At 41.9% G+C, this 25,543-nt stretch overlaps 1 protein-coding gene across 3 annotated transcripts in view; it reads right to left on the bottom strand.

The window, feature by feature from the left end:
- Serac1 (serine active site containing 1) overlaps positions 1-25,543 on the bottom strand; it is a 35,660-nt gene that overhangs the window by 3,640 nt on the left and 6,477 nt on the right. For 2 of the 3 annotated variants that reach the window (XM_042702073.1, XM_042702072.1), the window contains 14 exons: positions 24,038-24,132; positions 22,917-22,953; positions 20,473-20,609; positions 19,251-19,340; positions 17,625-17,756; positions 16,752-16,873; positions 15,352-15,480; positions 11,374-11,487; positions 9,405-9,567; positions 5,927-6,077; positions 4,584-4,725; positions 3,595-3,689; positions 2,379-2,476; positions 1,022-1,204 (listed from right to left, as the gene is read on the bottom strand). In XM_042702073.1, coding sequence (XP_042558007.1) covers positions 1,022-1,204; positions 2,379-2,476; positions 3,595-3,689; positions 4,584-4,725; positions 5,927-6,077; positions 9,405-9,567; positions 11,374-11,487; positions 15,352-15,480; positions 16,752-16,873; positions 17,625-17,756; positions 19,251-19,340; positions 20,473-20,609; positions 22,917-22,953; positions 24,038-24,131 — 1,687 coding nt within the window. In that variant the 5' untranslated portion in view covers position 24,132. Of the gene's footprint in view, positions 1-1,021; positions 1,205-2,378; positions 2,477-3,594; positions 3,690-4,583; positions 4,726-5,926; positions 6,078-9,404; positions 9,568-11,373; positions 11,488-15,351; positions 15,481-16,751; positions 16,874-17,624; positions 17,757-19,250; positions 19,341-20,472; positions 20,610-22,916; positions 22,954-24,037; positions 24,133-25,543 lie in introns of those variants that run through there. The other variant, XM_042702074.1, reaches the window with a different exon arrangement.

Genomic DNA, 25,543 nt, shown 5'->3' with positions numbered 1-25,543 from the left:
ATCAAGTGCAAGGCCCTGAGTTCAAATCTCTGAAAATACATGAAGATATAAAGCTCAATATTAGAACTGATACATGGAGAGAACCAAACCTTAGTGTGACTGAAAACTACACAAAAATAAAAGGGGGAAAGGAACAAGAAACTTACAAATCAAGCAGAATAAAATTAAGAAATGGTTGGAGGATGTTCAAACTTATCAATAACAACCTTGAATATAAGTAGATTAAGTTCACAGACTTAACCTATTAGATGCCACTGGTAAAGATGTTAAAAGTGAAGGGTTTAAAAAAAGATAAAACACAGAAATGGAAACTAAAAGTGAGCAGTACTACTTACAGATGAAAAATAGTCATTCATTACATATTGATAAAGAATCAACTCAGGGCCAAGCATGGTGAGAAGGAAGCAAGCAAGGGAAAATACGAGCAAGAAGGCAACTAGCATGCTCAGGCTCCTGGTGTTCAGAGAGAACAAGTACTATAACAGAGATACTGCTTTATGACAGATACACAAAGTCCCAAAGGTTTGTTTGTATTTTAGCAGTTGATTTTGCAAATTCTTGGTTAAAAAAAAAACATAAATAAAACTTTAAAAAGGGGGCTAGGAAGGTGGCTCAGTGGTAGAGTGCTTGCCTTGCATGCGTGAGCCGGAAGTGGCACTGTGGCTCAAGTGGTAGAGCGCTAGCCTTGAACTAAAGAGCTGTGGGACAGAGCCCAGGCCCACAGTTCAGGCCCCACAACTGACAAAAAAAAAAAAAAAATTTAAAAAGCACAATAATTTTTCTGATGTTAAGTACCTAAAATAACATTGAAATTATAGCCATACTTGAGTAAATATTAAAAACAAAAAAAGTAAAGTGTTAAAGGAAAGTTAGGCCCAAGTCCAGGTTTTTCGGTGGATAATCGAAACACAGGTATGAATAAAGAATGAGTGAATATGCTCAAGGAGGAAGCTGGATTCCCACCTTCTCTTCTGTAGTTAGTGTTAAACAGCCCTCCACCCTCCATGTAAGAAGGCATTACCTTTGCTGAGCTCTTTAACTTCCAAAGAGGGAAACAGAAGATAGCGAATATTAACAGAGTATTCAGCCAGCCGGGACCCGTGGTGTGGCACACTGTAAAAAATGATTCCTCGGGTGTTGTTGATAATTGTGCTCAGTTCTGGCTTCTGAGAGGCTTCCAACAGCATCTTTTTGACAAGAAGACCTAGCCAGAGACAAAGGAAAAACAGTGTACAAACTATTTTTTTTCTTTCTCGTATTCTTTAAAAAAAAAGAAAAAAGAAGCAAAACAAGACAGATGTTTTCCTTAAAATACTTTAAAATAAGTCAGGCGCCAGTGGCCCACACCTGTAATCTTAGCTACTTAGGAGACTGAGATCTGAGGATCATGGTTCAAAGCCAATCTGGGCAGAAAAGTCCCCATGAGACTCATCTCCAATAAGCTAGTCAAAAAAACCAGAAGTGGTCCTGTGGCTCAAGTGGTAGCACATTGGCCTTGAGCACAAAGCAGCCCAGAGATAGCACCTGGGCCCTGAGTTCAAGCCCCCGGACTAGCAAAAACTAAAAATTCTAATTCTAATTAAAAAGAAAATTAAAATTTCTATAGTACAGGAAACAAGGCGTTAAACGTATTACCACCCCTCATCCTCTAGTTGTACAGTACAGGTAGCCTCCGAAGCGGTGGATTCTAGAAACTGGCTTGTAGAGTTGACCCTTCCTGCCAGCGTGGCCCACACCCAGAGCTGCCATGTGCCAGTCCACTGCTAGAAAAACCAGCGGCTGAGGGACAGCGTCTTCTCCACCTTCATCCTCTACCTCAGGTGATAGTAGTGGGTCTTTGGGAAAGAGAAACTTTCAGCAAAGAGCCCCAGCTCCAGACCAGCCATCCTGAGCACCTCATCCAGCAGCCCCGGCCGGGGCAGGGTAAAGACGGTGGTGTGGATGGCGAGGGCCAACAGCTGGGGTTGGAGACACTGGGAGGAGCAGAGCATGCAACAGAAACAGCAGTATCAGACCCCAAAGTACAGCAGCTGGAATCACATCTCAGCAGCTCTTGGCATCTGGGAGCTGTGGCTGTGGGCAAAGAGGCAGCAATGGGGGAGAAAAATAGGGAGCCTAAGACCCGCCAGGAATGCAGACCTGTCGTGCCCAACATGCAAACATCTGAGGGACCAGGACAGAGGAGTGGTGTGTTCTGAACCCAGGCCCTCTTGCATGGTTTGTTACTAGTTGTAGCAACTTTAGAACCCTGAGCCATAGGCACAAACAATAATGGCTAGAGGGCTGCCAGGAAACACCACAGAGATGCAGACCATTCAGGCTGGCCGTGTGGTGACAGCCATCTCATGATGGCCGCTGTGGAGATGGAGCGTCCTTACCTCCCATGCTATGTGATATCCAGATCATCGGCCTATCCCCAACCCCAGCGGCTCTGAGCTTGCTAAGAAGTTCATTGCTTCGGAATGCAATCGTCTTTCTGGATAAAAGGAAAACAGTGGAATGACGGGAGGTACGGGCCCCCAGACCTTGCTACCTAACTTCAAATCAGGATCCGCTGACCGGATGAATGCTACGAAACACATTTTGGAGTGAGGAATACTTCTGCAGGCTCATTTTCTGACTCTGTCATTCTTGAACCAAAATGTCAACAGTGACATAGGACTAAGCCCAGAACACACCATGCATGTAGGAAGCAAGCAGAGGTTGAGCATCAAATGTGTCTGGCAATTTCTAGGTCAAACCTGACCTCACCCCAGTTGCTGCCAGCACCTCGAGTGTGAGCGACACTTCTCAGCCTGTGGCCTGACTACAAAAATGTCCTTAGAGCCTCAGTTGTCTCTCCTGAGTTTGGTTCGACTTGTATTTTTGTTGCAAATATTAAGCTTCCATCATTTTGGCTTACTTAGAAATACTAAGAAATTATTCTAATCAGAGTCCAAAATGAGTAACTTTCAGACTAAAAATAAACTTCAAAACGGTTTGGTCTGGTATTTTCACCCTGGCTGTAGACACTTTTTCTCAGGACAAAGTGGGAGAAATGGGAGGGAGGCCTGATACTTCCAGCTCACCCAGGGCACTTCTACCTTGGGTGTGTTAGAGCACAGTGTGGTATGTAGGGCCCAACGCCTCTGTCTTTGGACAGGCGCTCAGATCCTGTGACTGGGTAGGACTATGCAGCAAGACACAGAAGCAGGCCATAAGGCTCTGAAACCCAGCAGCGCAGCCCAGTGCTCCTTCCTGTGCACTCAAGTAGCACAGGGGACAGAGGGGACAGAACTGCTCCGCGTCTTTTCCTTTGTTTCTTTAGTCTTCAGGACTATAAGCATGAAAACATTTTTACTTCCAGTGGAAATGAAAACTTTGATCTGGAATGAGGTTTTTCACTATTATAGATGAAGCAGATTCGGTGGCAGTATTGACCTTTGTCTTAGCCTTCTACTGTTTTACTGTTCACTCAGAGCTAATTCCTCAGAGAAAAGAGATGGTAGAGAGAGAGAAAAAAAAAACCTATGGTATTAAAACATAAAAATCACCTCCCACCCCCAAGGATCCAGTTGTGCTGGAGCCCTTCCTCCCCCAGCAACCTCTGATTACCTTTCCATAGGGCACCTCGCCCTCCAGTCACTGAGGGCGGTGTCATACTCCACAGATATAATCCGGAGAGCGGGACAGTCCTTCGCTAACCATGTCTAGGTGAATTGAGAGGTATGTAAGAACATGCATGCATTCCCACCACCCCAATTACTTCCTAGGAATTAAAATTTGTAACTGAAGTTCTCTAGCAATGGACAACAAGGACATTTTTAAAAAATCTAGTCACAAAGCAGTGAGAATATTTATAGCATAAGTCCAATGGAGGTATGATAGGAATATTCTCAATGTTAAAGTGCCCGCCACCCCCCCCAGGGCGCTTCGGAGAGCATTTTCAGATCACAAAGCTAGCATCTCAGGACAGACTGCACCCTGACAGCGAGCCCGGAAAACTTAAAGACAGAAGAGACCGTCATAGTTTCTCTCTGGAGGCCCCGGGCTGACGGTACCTCCAGACAGTGGACCACCAGAGAGGACATGCAAACATTCTTTCTAAGGTAAGAAGGAGGGAGGCAAACTCTGGAACATCACACACAGGAATGGACCACCAGTCCTTGAATTAGCTGCTGATACCTTCATTCTAGGAATCCATTCCAGAGTTAAGGCTCTTTGGGAGAAACAGTCTCAAAGAAATGTAAAGCAGAATTACTTCTAAGTATGTCTAGTTTTATAATTACTGAGATGGTAAAACTGGCTACTCTGAATACAATCAGAGTACGTACGCTTCAGTGGAAGTGACCCATTATGCTCTGGCCCCTTATTTTATTAGAATATTCCTTTGGAATCACAATTGCACCTTACATTGAAATTATACAACATCAGGTCACAGGCCTGACTGTCACTGAAACATGATACAGGTGTCATGAAGGGAAAGAACTTCATGGAGAAAAAATTCCCAGTAAAAAGGGACAGGGAAACAAGTCCCGCAGGTGGCGACGGCAGTGTCATTTCATGTGGTGACAGAGGCGCTGGCCCCAGCGGCTGCTCCTTACCTTGGGCCAACATGTAGTGTACCTGTTTTCATCCTCCAAAGCCTTTTCAACCAGAACTTTCTCGCTGTCATGCTGGCGCCAGGTTTTGAATGCTGCTCCCATTAGGCCATGAATAAAAAGGACATCGGCTTTAATGGGCTGACTAAGGAGAGAGAGTTTTAAAAAGAAGCAGAATAAGTGCATTACTACGATGGTCAGATGTACCCAGCATTCTCTGCGGATGGGGCTTTAGCAGGTTTCTGTGATGTAAACGCAGGCTGCATTATGGCAAGTTTCCTAAGCACAGGATTACTGCAGATCCTAGGAGTCTGGAAAAGGCCCACAGTATGCTCATAGCTCCTTCTATAGAAACAGGAAAATGGAGCTGGGCACAAAAACCACAGGTGACTTCATAAACTCAGTGGTAGACCACATAACACATGCTGCCATCCGATTACCCTCAAAGTAAGCCCATGAGGACATTCTACAAGTCATTTGACATTCTTTCTTTGGATAGGACATACAAAATATACATAGAGTATCTGTTGCAAGCTATCTACAGTAAACATATACATACATACAAAAAACATCAAGTATTTTATTTAGAAATTTGAACTAGGCTAATTCCTTTTTCAAACTTAGAAAGTTTTTGCCAGCAGCTAGGCGCTGGTGGCTCATACCTGTAATCCTAGCCACTCAGGAGGCTGAGATCTGAGGATTCTGGTTGAAAGTCAGCCTGGGTAGAAAATGTGTGAGACTCTTTTCCCAATTGGCCAGAAAAAAAGCTGGAAGTAGAGGTGTGCTCAAGTGGTAGAACACCAGTCTTGAGTAAAAAAGCCAAGTGAGGGCAAGAGGTCCTGATTTCAAGCCTGAGAACTGGCACCTACAACAACAACTAAAAAGCCATAACTGGGCATGTTGAAACAGTACTCAGGAGGCTGAGGTAGGAAGACTGTGTGTTCCTGGGTGAGCCTGAGATATAAAGCAACCTTCTGTCCCACCAACTAAATAGATTAAAAATCTATCTATAGCCAGGTGCTGGTGGCTCACGCCTGTAATCCTAGCTACTCAGAGGAGGCTGAGATCTGAGGATCACGGTTCAAAGCCAGCCTGGGCAGGAAAGTCGGTGAGACTCTTATCTCCAATAAACCACTAGAAAACTGGAAGTGGCACTGTGGCTCAAGCGGTAGAGCGCTCGCCTTGAGCTGAAGAGCTGAGGGATAGCGCCCAAGTCCAGAGTTCAAGCCCCATGACCGTCAAAAAAAAATCTATCTGTAAGGCATTATATTGTAAATTAGCAGAAAAAAATTAAAATGAAAATGGATTTATGCTTGTGAAACGAAATGAACGCTCTGCCTGCTCACCTTGTTCTGTACTGGGGATGCAGCACATACACGCCGTCCTGGTACTTCTCTTGCACGGTTTCTCGGTCTAGATTAGCCAGGGTTCTGGCAGCATGTGAGGCTTCCATAATCTGTTGAGATTTTAAGGCTTCAGCCATTATGGAAACCCAGCCTACAAAAAGAACAGATCTCTAAAATACTGATATGAATCCATCTCAAGCTGTAAGGAGGTTTTAAAAGTACAAGGTTAGAAACTGGGAGCCGTGGCTCATGCCTATAATCCCAGATACTTAAGAGGTTGAGATTTGGAGGATAACAGTTTAGGGACAGCCTTGACAGAAAGGTGTGTAAGATCTCATTCCAACCAAAAACAATTGGGTGTGGTGGCATACACTTGTTAGCCCAATTATGTGAGAAGTATAAACACAGATTAACAGTTCAGGCCAGCTGGACCATGCTGTTCTGGAAGACCCTATAGTATTCCAAAAATAACTAGAAGGAAAAAAACAAAGCTGGGGGTGTGGCTCAAGTGATCGAGTGCTTGCCTGGCAACCACAAGGTCCTGAGTTCAAACTCAAGTTAGAGAAAGGTGAGTCTCAATTATTTGTCTTAGGTGGGAAAGCCCCAACCACTTCAGCTTCTTCCTACCCTCTGAGCCCGCTTGAGGAATCTCTTAGAAAATCTAACACAACTTGCAGTTACTGGTGGTGAGGTAACAAAATAGAACTAAATACCATTTTTTACATTTAACCCAGTAGGTTAATACCATTTTATCCTGATCAGTGATCAATCATATTGGCAGACTAATATACATCTGAAAACTATTTTCTTTTTTTCTTCTGTTTACTGTTCTTGCTAAGCAGGCGCTTTACCACCTCCTTTGCTGTACGTTCATTTTCAGATAAGGTCTCAGTTTTTGCCCTGGGCCAGCCTCAGGACACAGATACGCCTAACTTTGGCTGCCTTCATAGCTGAGATGCTAGGTGTGTGCCAGCATGCCTGACTTGCTTTCAGTGAGAAGGGCATCTCAGCAACTTTTTGTCTGAGCTAGCCTTAAACCATGCTCCTTCTGATCTCTATATCCTTGAGATTAAAGACATGAGCCACTAGCACCTGGCTGGAAACTATTTTTAATAATTGTTTTGGATACACAAAAGTCTTACCAAACCTATTATTCAAGAAGAAAAAACTTCAAAACTGAAGGCACACAGCAAAGTTGGGGACAATTCTATGCACATGTAGCATGACAGTGCATGTGTCTGTCTACACACTCCAACAACATACAAACATCTGGACAGGCACAGGAAACCAAGCCATCAAGGGTCACTACCTCTTAGGGAAAGGCTGGATGGAGTTCTCTGTAAATAATATATACACAATTTAAAATAAAGTAGAACATGGGCCTGGTGTCAGAGACTTGGGTCCAAATTTCTAGTCTCCACTTATGTGCTGTGAAACTTCGGTCAAGTTGTTTCACACACGGAACTGGAAGCAGCTTTGCTAAATGTATGTGTGCGAAAGCCCTGGGCCCGCAGGGACCTGGCAGTCATCAGGAGCCAGCTGCTTTTCCCACGCGCCTCCCGTTCCAGGACCGCGTGGTGAGTCATAATCCGGAAGAGGTTCCTGACCCACTGGTTCTTTAACAACATCCAAATTAAAATTATCAGAAAATCCTTCAGAATCTATTAAGAGATGGTACAATAGGAAAATAAAAATGTTTTTAAAAAATCCTCCCTAGGGTCATATACAAATATATTATTAAAATGTGTCAACATATGACTGTTTTCAATGGTCACTAGAAAAGAAACCCAAGAAAAATCACAGCACAGGCCTTTTCTGGAGTATTTTTCAGACACAGTGCCTGAGATGTTGTGTCTTGTTTTAAATATTTAGTGTTTCGATATTATATAATACCTGACACATACTATTTTTTAAGGAATAACAAATAATAAAAGCAGCATTTCCTAATTCCATTTTTATCCTTACAGTAACTAAACTTAGAAGTGTGGTAGACACCCATCTAAATCTTTTGAAAAAAAGCAACTATATACCTATAACTTACACAACATTGGCTGTCTCTATGTGCATTCATTTTGTGTGTGTGTGTGTGTGTGTGTGTGTGTGTGTGTGTGTGTGTGTAATATTGAACTCAGGCTTGAACTCAGGGCCTGGGAAGTATCCTTGAACAAGTCCTGCGGATAAAACAGAATCAACTTTCATTCCCATGAACCAGGAGGATCAGGCCAGCTTTCACACATGAACATTATTACTATCTTTTTAACTTTTGTAACCCTAAAGGAAAAACCTCGTCTGTCTTTCTGATGCCAGTCTGATTGATCAAAATGCACAGAGACAAAATGGGAACATGAAAAGAGAAAATAAAACAGTAAGGCAGCAGAATTAAAATTGGACTACTGCAGGCTGGGAAAGTGGCTCAGTGGTAGAGCACTTGCCTTGCATGCACAAAACCCTGGGTTCGATTCCTCAGCACCACATAAGCAGAAAAAGCCAGAAGTGGTGCTGTGGCTCAAGTGGTGGAGCTAACTAGCCTTGAGCTGAAGAGCTGAGGGACAGCGCCCAGGCCCAGAGTTCAGGCAAAAAATTAAATGAAATGAAAAATGAAAAAAAATGGACTACTGGGAACTATGAGAGCTGAGCAAAAGTCAGCACAGAAAACAGTGGTGAAAAGGGGTCTGACCAACAGCTGCCCTGCTGTACATCTCTGAGTCTCCATGTCATCAGTGACCTTCAAGATGGGCAAACCGAAATGATCCAAAGTACAGAGGAAAAATGAACACGGTCTCAATGATCTCCAGAACAGAATCAAGAGGTCTGACAAAAACCAGGAGCTGGTGGCTCATGCCTGTAATCCTAGCTACTCAGGAGGCGGACAGCAAAGGATTATGGCTCAGAGCTAGCCTAAGCCGGGCAGTCCATGAGACTCTTACCCTCAGTTACCCAGCTGAAAGCTGGAAGTGGAGCTGTGACTCAAGTGGCAGAGCACCAGACTTAAGGGAAAATGCCAAAGGAGAGTGTGAAGCCCTGAGCTCAAGCTAGTACTGGCATAAGCCAAACAAAAAACACCAAAAAATGTTTAGTTTAAATTAATTTTTTTAAATGTAGGCATGAGAGGGCGGGATAAACAATTCACCAGAAGATAAATCAGAAAACTCACTTTAGAATTTAGCACATCTCTTAATATGTGATGGAACTAAGGAAGGAAGGAGGGAGAAGACTATTATTTGCAAGCAAAAACAGTTATATGTTGGGACTCTTTTGTCCTGATAATGTTTTGTAAACTAAATCACATCCCAACTATGTGAACCATGAGACAGCCATCTCGACAAGGCTGCTGCCCCGCGTGGGAATAGCTAGTCTCGAACATGTCCGCACTGCTCCTCTAGTACCAGGAACTTCGATCGTCCCGAGCCAGCCAACATCTGCTGAAGCACAAGTCAGGAATGGCCAGGGGAGAACAAAGGCATGATGAGGTCATTACCTGAGCGGACTATGGGAGCATGCAGCCGCTCGCTCAGAGCCATATTTCCAACGATCCTCATGATGTTTCGCTGCACGTTAGGGTAGTCTCTGTAGAGGTAGTGCAGCCTCTGGAGGAGCTGCAGGCCACCCTGGGCTTCGATTTGATCACAGTGCGAGGGTATCTAGCACAACAAACAAGAAGAGTGGTGTTAACGTTGCACGCGTCAGTATATGAAATGACAGAGTGCTGACAGTGACAGCACACTCAAATAGGCAAACCTCCGTCTCCACCTCACAAGCACTGGGACACAGAGGGCACCTCACCAGAACTTCTTGTTCTTAAAGTGACCGTGCTCTTGCTCAAATGAAACCACAATATTATTATCACAACATTCTATCCATTTATACTGGTAGTTTGATTTGAAATGGTTCTTTAATCTTGAGTAACCTCCACCTGGCAACAGGAAGAAGTCCTCTGTGTAAGCAGCTGGATTTGTCCTGCAAACAAGGTCTCCAGTGTCAGCCAAGTGACAGCTGCAACCTTTCCACCTACCCCCACCCCATGCCTACAGCCACACTGCTGGCCTGCAACCCAGGAATTGGAAATGCCTTAAAGAGAAATATCAAGGGCTGAAGATGCATGCATGAGACCATGATTCAGAGAAAGAGACAGAGGAGAAGAGAAGCTGAGGATCCATGCAAGAAGCTCTGATTCAGGAGAAAGAGAAAAGAGGAATGGACAAGGGGGAAGAAGAGGGCAGCAGAGGGAAAAGAGGTCAAATAAAAAGAATAGAGACTTGAAATTTTAGTGGGAGGAAATAAAAGAAAAAGCAAAGTAAAGGCATATATAGCAAGTTGTTAGCCAGCCACACTCACCGCCAGACTTGGCTCTTCCTCTTCCCACTACTAATTTGACTTATTAACATGACCTGCCCCCCACAGCTCACTTCCTCATTCCCCAGGTAGGACCGAAAGAGGACTAGGCAGCACCATGTTTTTAATCAGGTTTACATTCCCAGAATTAAAGTGGTGAGGTCAGTTTCCGCCCCACTGGGGTGGACTGCTAGCATCAACCTCACCCGGGACGCCAGGCCCAAAGGCAAATTCCTTGACTCCATACCAGAGCCACTAAGTTAAAATCGCCAGGTAAGGAGGGGACGGTTAACATGTTGCATTTGGGCACCACAAAGTTTGTTGCTTCAGTCCTTTTTATGTTAAACTGATCATGACAGAAAAGTTTCTATAATGCCAAAAAGGTTACAAATCCTTGATAGTTACAACTTAAATGTATGGCCATCTATACTTCCCTTTTTTATTCTATTCTCTGATTAAAAGTAATGGAAATTAACTGATTAGTGAATCATATGTATAAAAATAGGTGGTGGAACACACCTAGAACCCCAGCTACCTGGTGGCAACAGGAAGAACTAGATTTCAGGCCAGCCATGGCAAAGTTAGCATGAGACTGTCTAAAAAACTAAATGGAAAAGGTGGCTCAAGAGGTAGAGCGCTTGCCTAGCAAATGTGAGGTCCTGAAAAAGGCAATAGAAGACAGTGTAACTCAAATGTCACATTTAGACAATGGGTTGTTTTCTTTATATGAAATTAAGATTTTCCAGAAATAGTTAGAGACAGGTGTTGGTGGTTCACACCTCTAATCCCAGCTCCTCAGGTGACTGAGATTTAAGGATCACAGTTCAAAAGCAGCCTGAATAGGAAAGTCTGTGAAACACTTATGTCTGATTGATTAATCAGCAAAAAGCTGAAGTGGAACACAAGTGGTAGGAGCCTTGCGCAAGAGCACTGAGAAACAGTGCCTCTATCTATCTATCTATCTATCTATCTATCTATCTATCTATCTATCTATCTATCTATCTATCTCTAAATGGGAAAAAGCAGAATTTAAAATGCTTATAAATTGTATAATATAGGTGAATCAATATGTAAATTTTTTTCAAAGTAACCCGCATTTTGAAAACTTAAGTTACCTCTGAGTGTTTCACTATTGCTTCCAAGCAGAACATTTCCACCGTGGCTGAAGGAACATCTCCAAAGCTTTCAGCATAGGGAAGCCCATTTCCTCCAAAGCACCACAAGCCTCCCTGAAACCAAGACAGGAAAACTGGTATGGGAAGTGACTAGCTACAGAATTAGAACATTCCAATACGTAAAGGGACTCAAAATACGTTGGAAATTTAAAGAGAACTTTATGCAAATTTCTGCTGTTTATTAGAACAGAAAATTCAAAGAATTATCTCCCAAAGAGAGAACACTGCTGTCCATTCTCTTCTGTATCCGCTCATGGGGAGTATGAACACGGGTCAACCTCACGGTCTAAGCCTCTCTTCCAGCATCTCATAATTCATTCTGTGGGTCACTGTCCAATCGTGCCCACAGAGTAGTCAGAAAGCCTAGTAACCAAAGTCTGAAAATAGAGACCATGATGACGGTGATCACTGAATCTGATTCTTCCCAAGCTGGAATTCAAGTTCATCCCTTTTTCTTTTTTCTGGAGTCCAAACACCAGTACCACCACTACCACCAAAAAAAAAAAAAAGTAAAGAAAAAGAAATGCATAGGTAAACCAGGCACTGGTGGCTCACACCTGTCATCCTAGCTACTCAGGAGGGTGAGATCTGAGGGTCATGGTTCAAAGCCAGCCGGGGCAGGAAAGTCCGTGAGACTCTTATCTCCAATAAACCACTAGGAAACCGGAAGTGGCTCTGTGGCTCAAGTGGTAAAGCGCTAGCCTTGAGCTGAAGAGCTGAGGGACAGTGCCCAGGCCCAGAGTTCAAGCCCCCCAACCAACAGCAACAACAAAAAAAGAAATGCATAGGGAAAGTTGGAAAGAGTGACAATGTTTATAACAAGGATAAGACATAAAAATAAAAGGACTAATAAAAACAATGCATACAAGAAATTTTTAATCAGAAAGGAACTTAAATCTATATATTACTGTAGATATGTAGCTAAGAAATTTATGTCTTAGTTAATTTGCATTAACATGGAGTTTTTAAAATAAGTGATTTAATATGAAATGGATTTTTTTGGGTAATATACATGATTGAATTCAGAACCTTACACTTGATAGGCAAGTACTCCACCTCTTGAGCCACACCCGCAGCTCTTTTGTTTGTTTTGCTTTTGAAATCATTTGAGACTCAGAGGCTTCAAACATTCATCCTCCAGACTCCACCTTTTTTGTTATTCTTTCAGTGCTAGTGTTTGAACTCAAGGCCTTGTGCTTGCTAGGCAGTCACTCTACTACTAAGCCATGCTTCTAGCCCTGTTTATTTCTGGCTGCTTTGAGCTATAGTCTCAATCCTGCCTGGAATCTCAAATCTATGCTTCCTATCACTGCTAGGATGACAGGCACACACCACTGTGTCCATTTCCTTCTGTTGACATAGGAGTCTCACAGACCATTCTTCCCAGGTTGGTCTAGAACCTCACCTATGTAGTTTAGGTTAACAGGTATATGCCACTGCATCCAGCTATGGGTTGAGAAAGGGGTCTCATGAACCTTTCTGCCAAGGCTGGCCTTGAACTACAATCTTCCCATTCTACTATCCCAACTATCTACTATCACAGGTATGAACCACTGTTACCGCATTCCATAGTGGCTATTCTTACCATATAATCTGCATTCCAGTTAATTGTTAATTGTTAGGGTTACCTCCAATTTGTCTCTGTCACACAAAAACATTGTGATTCACAATGGAGAGACCCCGTTTTCATTTACGCTACATACAAGCTTGCACAGGCTAGTTCTTGGTAGTATTATGGTTTATCCACTCATCATTTGATACTTTCTTATTTAGGAACTATTGTATGAGGTAATACACTTGGTATTGGAGTGGTTACAGACTGCTGGAAAGCAATGAGAATGCTCCACAAAGCAAGCACTACAATTACCAAAGAAGATGGGTGCTATGAAGGCTGATACAGTACTGAACAGTGCAAAGACGAGGAAGAGTTGCTGAGGTGTTCCCACTGAGAGCTGAAGGGTGAGGAGCAGCCATGCACCATGTGGTGAGAGCTGCAGGCAACAAGGCTCCAAGCAGAGGGATGGTAAGTTGATATATACGTGCTCACATCAGGTTCAGGAATGAAGAGCAGGACCACAAGGAGGACAAGGAGGTAGGAAGGAAATATGTCTATAAATAACATTGCCCTGGACAAGCTGAAACTATCCGATGTTAGATAAGGTTTTTCCCTGACTTCCTAAAGAAAATGGAAGCTGAGCATAGTCAGGGAAACACAGATGTAGATAGGAAGTAACTGAGAATGGTAGGTCCAGAGTCTCTTGAATCTGACACCAATAGCACAAACAAAAGACAAAAAATGCAGTCAGGTCCAGTTATTCATGCCTGTATTCTGAACAACCACAGCTTAAGACCACCCTAGGCAAAAAGTTAGTGAGACTCATCTCAATAAATAAGCCAAGCATAGTGGTTCATGCCCGGATCCAAGTACACAAGAGGCATAGGTAGGAAGATTACAGCTCAAAGCCAACTTCAAGAAAAAATTTAAGACTCTACCTGAAAAACAAAGCAAAAAAAAAAAAAAAAAAAAAAGAGTGACTGGGTCATAGCTCAAGTGACAGAGTGCCAGACTAGCAACTCGAGGCCTTGAGTTCAAACCCTAATACTGTCCCCCAAACAAAAAAGTGAAAAATACACTTCATAAAAATTGAGCCTGTATGGACCCATTGCAACAATGAGATGTACAACAGATATTATGTTGAAAAACGAACTTTACAACTTTGGGCGGGGGGAACGCATGGGAGCAGGGGGAAGGGGGGAGATGGGAAGGGAAGGAAGGGGAAACAAAGGAGGAGGCAACAATGCTTGATAAGAAATGTACTCATTACCTTGCACATGTAATTGTAACCTCTCTGTACAGTATTTTCACAATTAAAAAAAAAGAAAAAGAAAAAAAATTGAGCCTGTAATCCTAGATATTGGGAAAGAGGGCTGAGGCAGTTCATGTTCAAAGTCAACTTGGGAAATTTAGCAAAAAAGAAAAAAGACCAAATTTATACTACCTCAATACCATAGAAAATCCAAGTGAAAAAAAAAATGACTAGAAAAGAGAACCTCCTGAGATAGCTAGAAGAAGCAACAGAAAAATTTCTTAGTGAAGAAAATTCTAGAATCCCTGGTACTTAGGCTTCCTCTACAAAACAATCCATTAAGTTAGGGGTAGGCTTGCAGTCAAAAGGCACAACCCATGTAGAGAAGCAATCAACACCAAAGAATGAAAGCACAAACAGGAATTGTTCCCCAAAAGAGGAACCAATCTAAGAAGCTGAAAGACTTTAAATTCTGAGGGAAGAGAAAAAGAGAACAGAGTCAAGATGGAGCTGGGCACTGTGGAGGGGTGACAATGGCCACGAGCAGGCAGCTGACCAGCTAGCTGTGGGAGGAAGGAATCGAGTGATTTTCCTGGTGTTTAGCTCAGGGACAAAATGAGTGCTCTGTTATTCACTGAAAAAAACAAAGAAGGATTTTGCAGGAGAGCAGACTAAACTTGAAGTTAGAATTCCTACTGAATAGACACCATGTGGAAGCTGGATGTTAGCTACCATCTTAGACATCACCAGCATGCATGTGACACTTAAGATCTTGCAACTTACCATCTGTTCTTGTTTGTTGTGGTGCTCAGCATAGAACCCAGAACCTTGAGCATGTTAGGTGAACACTCTACCTCTAAGCCACATTGCAAGCCTTGCAGATTCTTCAATTGAAGCACATGAAGCTATAATGATTTTATAAACACAGTAAAGGGCTCTTGTAGGTACCGCATGTCTCGTGTACTTTGGGGACCCTAGTCTGGTGCACAGCTCACAGGCAGAAGTCAGTATGCTTATTTAGTAACTTAGGGTGCTAAGTGCTACTCTCTGGCACAGTGTCTAGGAAAAAGGAAGCACTCAAACTTGGTACTGAAGGAATAAACAAGCCAACCTTCTGAGCAGCCAGACTCTGACTGCTCTCATTAAGAGCCAAGGATGTGTAGTATTGGATACATTCATCTAACTCCGTTTGAGGTAAGGAAGCCAACAACTGTCTCAGGTCCTCTTCAATGGAAGAATCCTGAAGTAAAAGGAAAAGAAAATCTTCAGAAACAGACTCCACAAAAAACAAAACAAAAACAAAAACACCCGAAGACTCAAAGCCAAGATATGCACACACCCTACACATACATATACCTACAGTATACACTTGTGCAGAGATAAGCTAGTGCCTTGAAAACAGTTGCCCACCCAGGTAAATAACCATTTATTTTTCAGTTCTGTGCTCTTCTGTCTTAGAGGACCTATTGAAAGTTATTAAGTCATTTTTCAGCTTATGCGTTTCTTGACAACTTGATTCCAAAGTAATTGTTATAATATCTTCCTGGTTAAAACTCTTCTTAAAAAAAATCCAGAACTGGGCTGGGAAGGTGGCTCAGTGGTAGAGCGCTTGCCTTGCAATGCATGAGGCCCTGGGTTCAATTCCTCAGCACCACATAAGCGGGAAAAAAAAAAAAAAAAATCCAGAACTTGTTACTATCTCATTTTACCTGATAATCTATTTCCTGCATTTTTCCTCTTCTCATTTTCAAAACTGCTGCTTACAGAGGCTTTAGACATTTCATTTTCTTTTCTTTTCTTTTGTCGGTCGTGGGGCTTGAACTCTGGGCCTGGGTGCTATCCCTCAGCTCTTCAGCTCAAGACGAGTGCTCTACTGCTTGAGCCATAGCACCTTCTGGTTTTCTAGTGGTTTATTGGAGATAAAGAGGCTCATGGACTTTGCTGCCTGGGCTGGCTTTGAACCATGATCCTCAGAGATCTTAGCCTCCTAAGTAGTTAGGATTACAGGCATGAGCCACCGGCACCCAACTAGACATTTCATTTTCTAGTCTAAACAAAGTGCTAAAGAAACATGCACTAATTCTGTCATGTCCCAGGAAACATTTATAGACATTTGTTATAACTAAAGTGATACTGGCACCAGGGAGAAGAGTCCAGAAACACTGCCAACACAACCTACAATGTACCCAGAAACCTTCTCCAACCAAGCATTATTTGGCCCAAAATGTCAAGAGTGTTGATCTGATCTATGAAAGCTGATCATGAAAACCTAAGGGCTCAATTCGCAGATAATGGTGTGTGAGGGGTCTCCCAGTGATACACAAAGGGGCAAATGTTACCGCCACTGAGGAAAGAATCAGTGCATGAAAACAAAGATCACATTTTCATGACCTAGCTGACCTGCTGGTAAAAATTAGCCAGCAATTGCTTTCTGAAAGCTTAATTTGCACACAAGATAAAGATAATACACGGGAATGTTTTTTCACTCTCTAGATGATTTTATTTACTTACTTCTTTTAAAGATGGCAGAGGAGGTGGTGGGAGAAAAAAGCGGAGATCACTCTCCTTGCTGCGTGCCAGTCCGATGAGAGTTCTCGGGTCACAGGCTTGTGCAATGATCCTGTATTGGTAATCTGTTACAAAAGTATGTGTTTTGTTCGAGCTTTACAACAATAAAATTAAAAATTCTTCTCTAATGTTGACCTTTTATCTTTCCATTGTGAGATCTAACCCAGGGCCTCACACATACTAGGCAAGTGCTCTACCACTAAGCTATGCTCTCAATTCTATCAATTAGTTTTACAAGATGAAGATTCCACTAAAAAATTACAGTTCAGGGCAAGTACTAAAATTAGAGCAGCTTTTATTCAAGTACTTTAACCGAAAAGCTAAGATTTTAAAATACAACTATTTTAAAATACTCCTTTAAAATATTTTTATATTTCACTGACGTCTTTTAAAAGTATTTTAATATACTCCTTAAAAACATATATATGCATGCTCTCCACACACTTAGCTAATGATCAGTATTAGAGCCAGGTAAACTTAGAGTGAAAGAAAATATAACCGAATATAGTACATCAAGCAATTAAACATATTTCATTAGTGGGAGCCAAAAGAAAATGAAAGCAAAACACTAGAATTAATGAGCTTCTCTGGAGGAAATAAAAATTCTTTTTGGTAGAAAGTTGCATAAATATATATACACATGCCTCAGTTTTGAAGCTGCTCTTACCAAACAAACCTGGAGCTGCTTCTCAAATTTCTGGACGAGGTTTTAATACATATCAAGACTGTGACTTATTTCCTTTCCTTAGTCTCATGCCTTCTCTTGCATGCGACATGAGGAGCTAGCTGAGTGCGCGCGGCCCTGCGGCTCATTACCGTGCCAGTGGTGGGTGTCCGACATGTCCTGCACGGCCTCCAGTCGTGTGGTCCTGTCGTCTGCCTGGCTCTTCCTCAGGAGTAGCCACATGGCGCACTCATGGTCTTCTAAGTCCACTGTGCTGAAGGTGCCTGCGAAAGAAGACGATCCAAGAACATGACAAATAAGTAGTGAAAGGAGTCTTTTTATCCTTCATTTCAGGTGATTTATAAATATTTGGGCCTACAATAGCAATTTAAATCCATAGGTAGATATTGGTAATAACCAGTATGCTTGATCTTATCCCTAGCGGATTCCTTGTTCATACTGGCTCTATTATGTATATATGGGGTTTTTTTTGCTTGTTATTGTTGTTGTTGTTGTTTTGCCAGTCCTGGGGGCTTGAACTCAGGGCCTGGTCACTGTCCCTGAGCTTTTGCTCAAGTTGAGGCTTTACTACTGTAAGCCACAGCACAACCTCTGACTTTTTCTGAGTAGTTTATGGGGGATGAGAGTTTCATGGTCTTTCCTGTTCAGGCTGGTTTCAAACCACACTCCTCAGATCACAGCCTCCTGAGTAGCTAGGATTACAAGTGTGAACCACTGGCGCCTGGCTGTATATGTGCTTTTGCTTTATATATTATGTTATCTTTCTCTAGATAGGGTCTTTTTTTCTTTCTCCCTAAAAAAATTGTATTTTAAAAGAAATAGAGGGGCTGGGAAGGTGGCTCAGTGGTAGAGCGCTTGCCTTGCATGCTAGAGGCCCTGGGTTCAATTCCTCAGCACCACATAAGCAAAAAGAAAAAAGCCGGAAGTGGCGCTGTGGCTCAAGTGGTAGAGCGCTCGCCTTGAGCTGAAGAGCTGAGGGACAGCGCCTAGGCCCAGAGTTCAGGCCCCACGACCGGACCCCCACCCCCCCCCAAAAAAAAAAGAAATAGAATACACAAAAAGTTGGAAGGACAACGTACTAGCAACCAAATGCTTATCACGTCTCCATCCAATAATTGTCATTCTGCCATATTTACTTCATCTATAGGCATGTAAGTGCAAAAGGCATGAAAGGAAGCTGCAGATCTAATGGCATTTTACCCTTTCATGGCTCAACCTGCATTCCTCAGAACAACTCTGTGTTGTCTCACACATAATCAGTGTAATTATCACACCCAAGAGTATTAACAAATCATCTAAAATCCAGTCTAAATCCTATTCATATTTTACTCAGAAATACCTCTACAGACTATTTAAAAACATGATTTGACCAAATCTCTTTAATCTCTTTGATTCTAGAAAATTTGCCCACCTATTCTTCATGCCAGCTTTTTAAAGAGATCCGGTCAGCTTTTTTTTTTTTAATAGCTGTATACTATAGACTGTACACATAATAGTCTCCTTATGTGAAAGATTGAGTAAATTTTCTGAATTTATTAGAAAATATTTAACCTCAATATTTATTATCTATCACTCAAAGGTAAAAGAAACCGGTCTAAAAATAAGCCCTTAAAACTAAATACAGCTCAAGAGACTAATGCTGGTTAACTTCCCATAGATATTAAGAGTATTACTATAAGACATTAAAAATTCTTAGATTGGTCATTTAAGTTACTTCTAGATTCTGCTGAGGATTAAAGTTACCTTCTGAGACTTACCACCAAATGGATTCCGTAATATCTTGGCTGATGCTGCTAATACTTTTCTTACTGCTTTGTGAAGTTCTTTTCTTGCCTGCCAGACAATCCCTAAAATGATAGCAAAGTTTCATAAAACCTAGACAATACTTTTTAAAGATTTCCTTTGCTTTTTTCCTTCTGTTTCCACCTATCTCTCTCTTTCTCTGTCCCTCGCTTCCCTTCCTCTTCCTTTCTCTCTCTCCCTCTTGCCCTTTTTCTTGGTGGTATAGGGATTTGAACTCAGGGCCTCATACTTGCTAGACAGGTGTTCTATCCCTTGAGCCACACCCCAGTCCTTTTTTCTTTAGTTGTTGTTGAGATATGGTCTCTTTTATGCCTAGGCTGGCCTGGATAGCAATCCTTTTATTGAGGCTTCCCACATAACTAGGACACCAGGTGTATGCCACCATACCCTGCTTTCTATTGGTTGATAGAGGACCTCACAATTTTTTGTCCTTGCTGGTCTGTGAGCCATAATTCTCCCAGTCTCAGCTTCCTCAGTGGGTAGGATTACAGGTATGAGCCAAATATGTACTTTTAATAAAGCTATTAAAAAGATGTAACAATAATCCACATGACTAGAATTACAAAGACAGGCTGAAATACAAACAGGTACTAGAAGAATAAATACAAACAAACTGATCATTGTGGCAGTATGGGAGCAGGCACAAGTTGGCGGTCATAGGAGCAGACAGCTGGCTGTCAAGTGTGGTGAGTCAGCCACCCATAGCTGATGAAAATATCCACCTCCGCTCTAAAATGTCTTGTTCATATGTGCGACCTCAATATTGAGAAAGGGAATGTCCTAACTAGTGAAGACACTGATTGTGACAGATGATGGCAATAAGCTGGTATTCATGCTTATGAATCCATCTCAAGTTTGGTTTGCGTGAATTACTCCTGTAAAGCAGAAATATCTTTGAGCTAAATGACAAAATCATGATTTTTGGACAGACATCAATGAGAAGAATTCCATTTTCAGCCAGCTCCTGGTTCTGTGCATTCTAGGACAGTTGCAGTTTGTAAAATACAGAAATCCAAAATGTGATCATCCATTAATGCTTTAGGAATGTGCTTGGGATTTCTTTGAGTTAGTTATGACATTAATACTGTGTTTTAAAGAGTCTTATTTTTCAATTCAATAACTAGCTTCTGTTTTTTTCTTTTTCAGAAAGATGAGCTTCTTTTACAATAAACTTACCATGATTTTCTGGTTTGTTTAAAGGAGCTGTATGAACATATATATATGACTTCATTTTTTCTTTTTCTACCACTTCAGTATCTAATGTCAATGACTTCTTCAGGGCCAGAACTTCATATGTAAAGCATAAAGAACCACTTAAAGAAGAAACAGAATAGTCATCATAAATTGAGGACCCAAATGTCGCCTAAGAGCTTTTCATAGTAAACTCCTTTCTTATTGTAAAATGTAACATACAATAATGTGCAAAGGATGCTCACAAACACACACACACACACACACACACACACACACACACACCTCTGTTTAAAATAATAGCAAACAGCAGCATGATCATATCCAGGCAAGAAACAGAGCATTAAGAGTGCACAGAGGCCCATAGTACAGCTTTTCAAGATCCTCACTCATCCTCTCTCTCTTTTTTTTTTTTTTTGGGTCGGTCGTGGGCCTTGAACTCTGGGCTTGGGCGCTGTCCCTGCGCTCTTCAGCTCAAGGCAAGCGCTCTACCCCTTGAGCTACAGCGCTACTTTCGATTTTCTAGTGGTTTATTAGAGATAAGAGTCTCACAACTTTCCTACCTGGGCTGGCTTTGAACCGCGATCCTCAGATCTCAGCCTCCTGAGTAGCTAGGATTACAGGCGTGAGCCACCGGCCCCCCCCCACCCACCTCACTCATCCTCTCTAGTCTAACAGTAATTATAGTAATGGCCTTGCTCCTCTTTACAGTTTTACCATCACATGTGCACATTATACACATGTGCAGTCACCCCAGATGTATTCTTTGGCTCAGTCTTTTGTTTGTGTCATACCCATGCTATTGCATTAAAGGTAGCTCCTGAATTTTTATTTTTATTTGGTAAGTGATTCACTCACCATATCAATATATCAGAGCTTAATTACTCACTCTAACAGACATTTACGATGGTTCTACTTTGAGTCAACTGTAAATAATCCTATTACAAATCTATATTGTATACAGGTGTAAATATTCTTTTACATACTTATCTAGAAGCGGAATTAGATACTTTCTGACAGTACGTATATTGGCCAACTATGAAGATAGTATCAAGGGGCTGAGAAGGTAGCTCAGTGATAGAGTGCTTGCCTTGCATGCATGAGGCCCTGGGTTTGATTCCTCAGCACCACATAAGCAGAAAAAAAAAAAGCTGGAAGTGGCGCTGTGACTCAAGTGGTAGAGCGCTAGCCTTGAGCTGAAGAGCTGAGGGATAGTGCCCAGGCCCAGAGTTCAGGCCCCACGACCGGACCCAAAAAAAATTAAAAAAAAAAAATAGTATCAAACTTTTTCTCAATAAGATTAGCCAATTAATTGTAACATCAGCAGCATGTCAATTTCTCCTTTTCTAAGAAGTATATTTAAAGTCTGCTTAAAATGTGAGACATGGGGCTGGGAAGGTGGCTCAGTGATAGAGTGCTTGCCTTGCATGTATGAGGCCCTGGGTTCGATTCCTCAGTACCACATAAGCAGAAAAGCCAGAAATGGCACTGTGGCTCAAGTGGTAGAGCGCTAGCCTTGAGCTGAAGAGCTGAGGGACAGTGCCCAGGCCCAGAGTTCAGGCCCTACAACCAACAAAAAAAAAAAAGTGAGACATAACCAGGCGCTGGTAGCTTACATCTGCAATTCTATCTTCTCAGAAAGCTGAGATCTGAGGATCACAGTTCAAAACAAGCCTGGGCAGGAACGTCTGTGAAACTCTTATCTCCGATTAACCACCAGAAAGCTGAAGTGGCACTGTGGCTCAAAGTGGAAGAGTGTTAGTCTTGAGAGAAAGAACTCAGGGACAGTGCCCAGGCCCTGAGTTCAGCTCAATACAACCAGCGGGGGGTAGAGGGTGTGTGGAAGGCACATGTTTACCCTTTGCCCAGAGAAGTCGTCTAAATATGCTTTGTCATGAAGAAATGCATGGAGTTGGATAAAATGTATGAGTTGATTTTATATTTATACTAGTGAAACCAAGTGTTAGCAAATATAGTAGTGTTAGATATATACTTCACATACTTATCCTCACTCAGAAAGGAATAAAGAATGAAAACTAGTTACTAGAAATAGGGTCACTGCACAAATACAACAGATGTCAATATGTTTTCTCTGAGTGCCTCAATTTTCTTTCAGGACAGCTTTGCGGTGCTGTAATGAGGTCGACTTTCCTAGCACAAGCTGTGACTCCAGGAGGCTGATGGAAGGCAGTCGCGTGTGACCCTTCACATCAACAGAATAATCAGAGGGTAAAATCCCCAGTGCACATTTGGGCCCAGAAAAGCATTCCTCAGAAAGCAGAGTGTCTGGATCAAAATAACCTGAAGTAGGAGAACCAGTCATCAAACCCGCATCCTTTAGCTACTCCCGGCTACCTAGTGGTCAGTCACTTCCTTGAGATTTTGGATAATATCATGAAGCCAAGAAATAGTCAGCAGAAAACACTTACCCTAAAATAAGGGATCCAGTCAATTTTATTATATTTCCTGCAAAAAAGAAAGAAAAATTCAATGGGATGAAATTCATTTTCAAAAATGTGTCAGGAAATAGGCAACAGTGTCTTTCATATGTATTTGGGTAAAAATTCTGATTATTAATATAATCTATTGTTATCAACCCATACTCTCATTTTACAAATATAGACAAGAGAGCTTAGAACAGGCAGTTATCCCATTCTTCTATTCACCAAATATGATTTGAAGAGCCTCTGTATGGCACCAACAGTAATAGAACCAGGGATGAACAAGACACTGCCCTCACGGAGTTCAGAGTTCATGGGAGATACCAGATAATTAACCATGCCATATCGGGACTCTATTGCATGACAAATGACAGATCTAACCTGGCTGAGAGTTCCAGAGAAGTTTCTTGAGAGAGGCATGGCCACAGTCTGGGGTAGATGAGGCAGATCACAAGCTCAGTAAAAAAGACCAAGTGGTGCTGTGGCTCAAAGTGGCAGAGTGCTAGCTTTAAGCAAAAGAGCTGAGGGACAGCACCCAAGCTCTGAGTTCAAGCCCCACAATCAGCAGGAAGAAAAGAGTCATAGTTTACCCCTTGCTCACTCTCTATTTCTAGAACCTGACAGAGATGTATGACACCTTACCCTGTTTTGCAAAAGCTTAATAAGAATGCAGTGATATTTACATTTATAAGTACGAATTTGACAGGAAAAAATGGGAGAAGAAAGAACTTCAAAGAAAAACAATCATGTTTGGCTCCCGGCTTAGAAATTTAAGGTAAACCACTAGTATAGAGGGTTTAGAAGGTGGCTCAGTGGTAGAGCGCTTGCCTTGTATGCATGAGGCCCTGGGTTCGATTCCTTAGCACCACATAAGCAAAAAAAAAGTCAGAAGTGGTGCTGTGGCTCAAGTGGTAGAGCGCTAGGCCTTGAGCTGAAGAGCTGAGGGACAGCGCCCAGACTTGGAGTTCAGACCCCACAACCGATATTAAAAAAAAAAAAAAGGAGACTTACCATAGGTTTAAGTTTTTGTGGTCCAATGGGGCCTGGAAATGTATACATAATTCCATCACTGTCTCTCTTAGAAAATGTTATAATTAAGCTGTACTCACGGATATCTTTCCAGTATGTTGTGTGGCTTTTTGGCAGGGGAGCGGAGGTCCCTATTCTTCTGCAACACAGGACACAACAAGCGCCCACAGACATCCTGCAGACAGGGGAATGGGAGCAACCTGAATGTGCATCTAACTGCAAGTGCTTCTCTGAATTATAAGAACATGTGAACATCCCCGTGATTGTTGTCTACAGAGTTAGATTTTTTTCAAGAAAAAGGTTTCAATTAAAACAAAATTTCTCCTTAAAAAAAAAAAAACAAACTTAAAACAACTGGGCATCGGTGGTTCATGCCTGTAATCCTAGCTACTCAGGAAGCTGAGATCTCAGGATCGTGGTTCAAAGCCAGCCCGGGCAGGAAATTCCCCAAGACTCTTATCTCCAACTAATCACCAGAAAACCAGAAGTGGCGCTGTGGCTCAAGTGGTAAAGTACTTGCCTTGAGCTGAAGAGCTCAGGGACAGTGCCCAGGCCCAGAGTTCAAGCCCCACAAAGAAAAACAAAAATAAAAATAAAAAAATAGATTTATGAGAATAAATTACTGGGTACTTTAATTATTGTTACTCAAATTGCATCCAATCATGAAAGTTAACTAATTGGAAGCTAGAAAAATACAGGTTAATAATCAGAATACCAATATAGACATTTAAATTCTTAATAAAACTATAAGATACACCTTTTAATACACACAAGCATATATAATACATATTTATCCTTGATGACTGAAGGTCCTATGCAGGGAGAGGGAACTTTTTTCTGTCAAGGGTCGTTGGGATATTTATAATAAAGGGCTATACAAAATTAGAATACAAGTAGCTGGGCTACAGACAGCCACGGAGATGCTTACATCTCTATCATGTCAGGAAGCAAATGATTCTGCAGGCCTCAGGTGGCCTGTGGGATGGATATGCCCACAAACATGCCCTACAATTGTTGCCCTGCAAACATGAAGAGATGCTAGAGAACCCGTTTACATCTCATAGAGGTAGTTAGCTTTTCTCTAACTCCTTCAGGGTAGCACAGGACATTGTTTCAGAATTTTTAAATTTAAGTGTTGGCATCTCATTCCAAAGACCTGTCGTCAGTGAATTCATCAGCTAAGCAAAGCACTCTAAATATGATGCAGTCATTTCTATAACAACTCAGAATTCTAGAATTCTATCAGATTGTCTTTGGAGACTGAGACTTTTTACTACAAAGGAAAAGAAGGACGATGCTTGAAGGGATGATGTGAGAAATAGTCCCTTGGTTTAACATACTAAAAGTTTCTAGCAGCTTTACCCAGGTTGGGGAAAGTTACTTGCATGAGCTTTTACATTGTTTAATTGTGATTCCATCCATCAACTGGTGACTAAGCAAATTATTTGAGCAACAGGTAAACTTGTGAAGGTTACTGTTTTAAAGGTCATTCTTTTAAATTTTCTTGTTTAATATGTTGCTATTACTTGTCTGTGAGACTTAAATACTTGTGAAAATTAAATCAAGACTGAAAAAAAGTAAGTGCT

The sequence above is a fragment of the Dipodomys spectabilis genome, unplaced genomic scaffold (genome assembly GCF_019054845.1).
Source record: "Dipodomys spectabilis isolate Male_0828 unplaced genomic scaffold, ASM1905484v1 ptg000302l, whole genome shotgun sequence".
NCBI lineage: Eukaryota > Metazoa > Chordata > Mammalia > Rodentia > Heteromyidae > Dipodomys > Dipodomys spectabilis.
The sequence above is the reverse complement of the archived record's forward strand: the minus strand, read 5'-3'. Positions and strand labels throughout refer to the sequence as shown.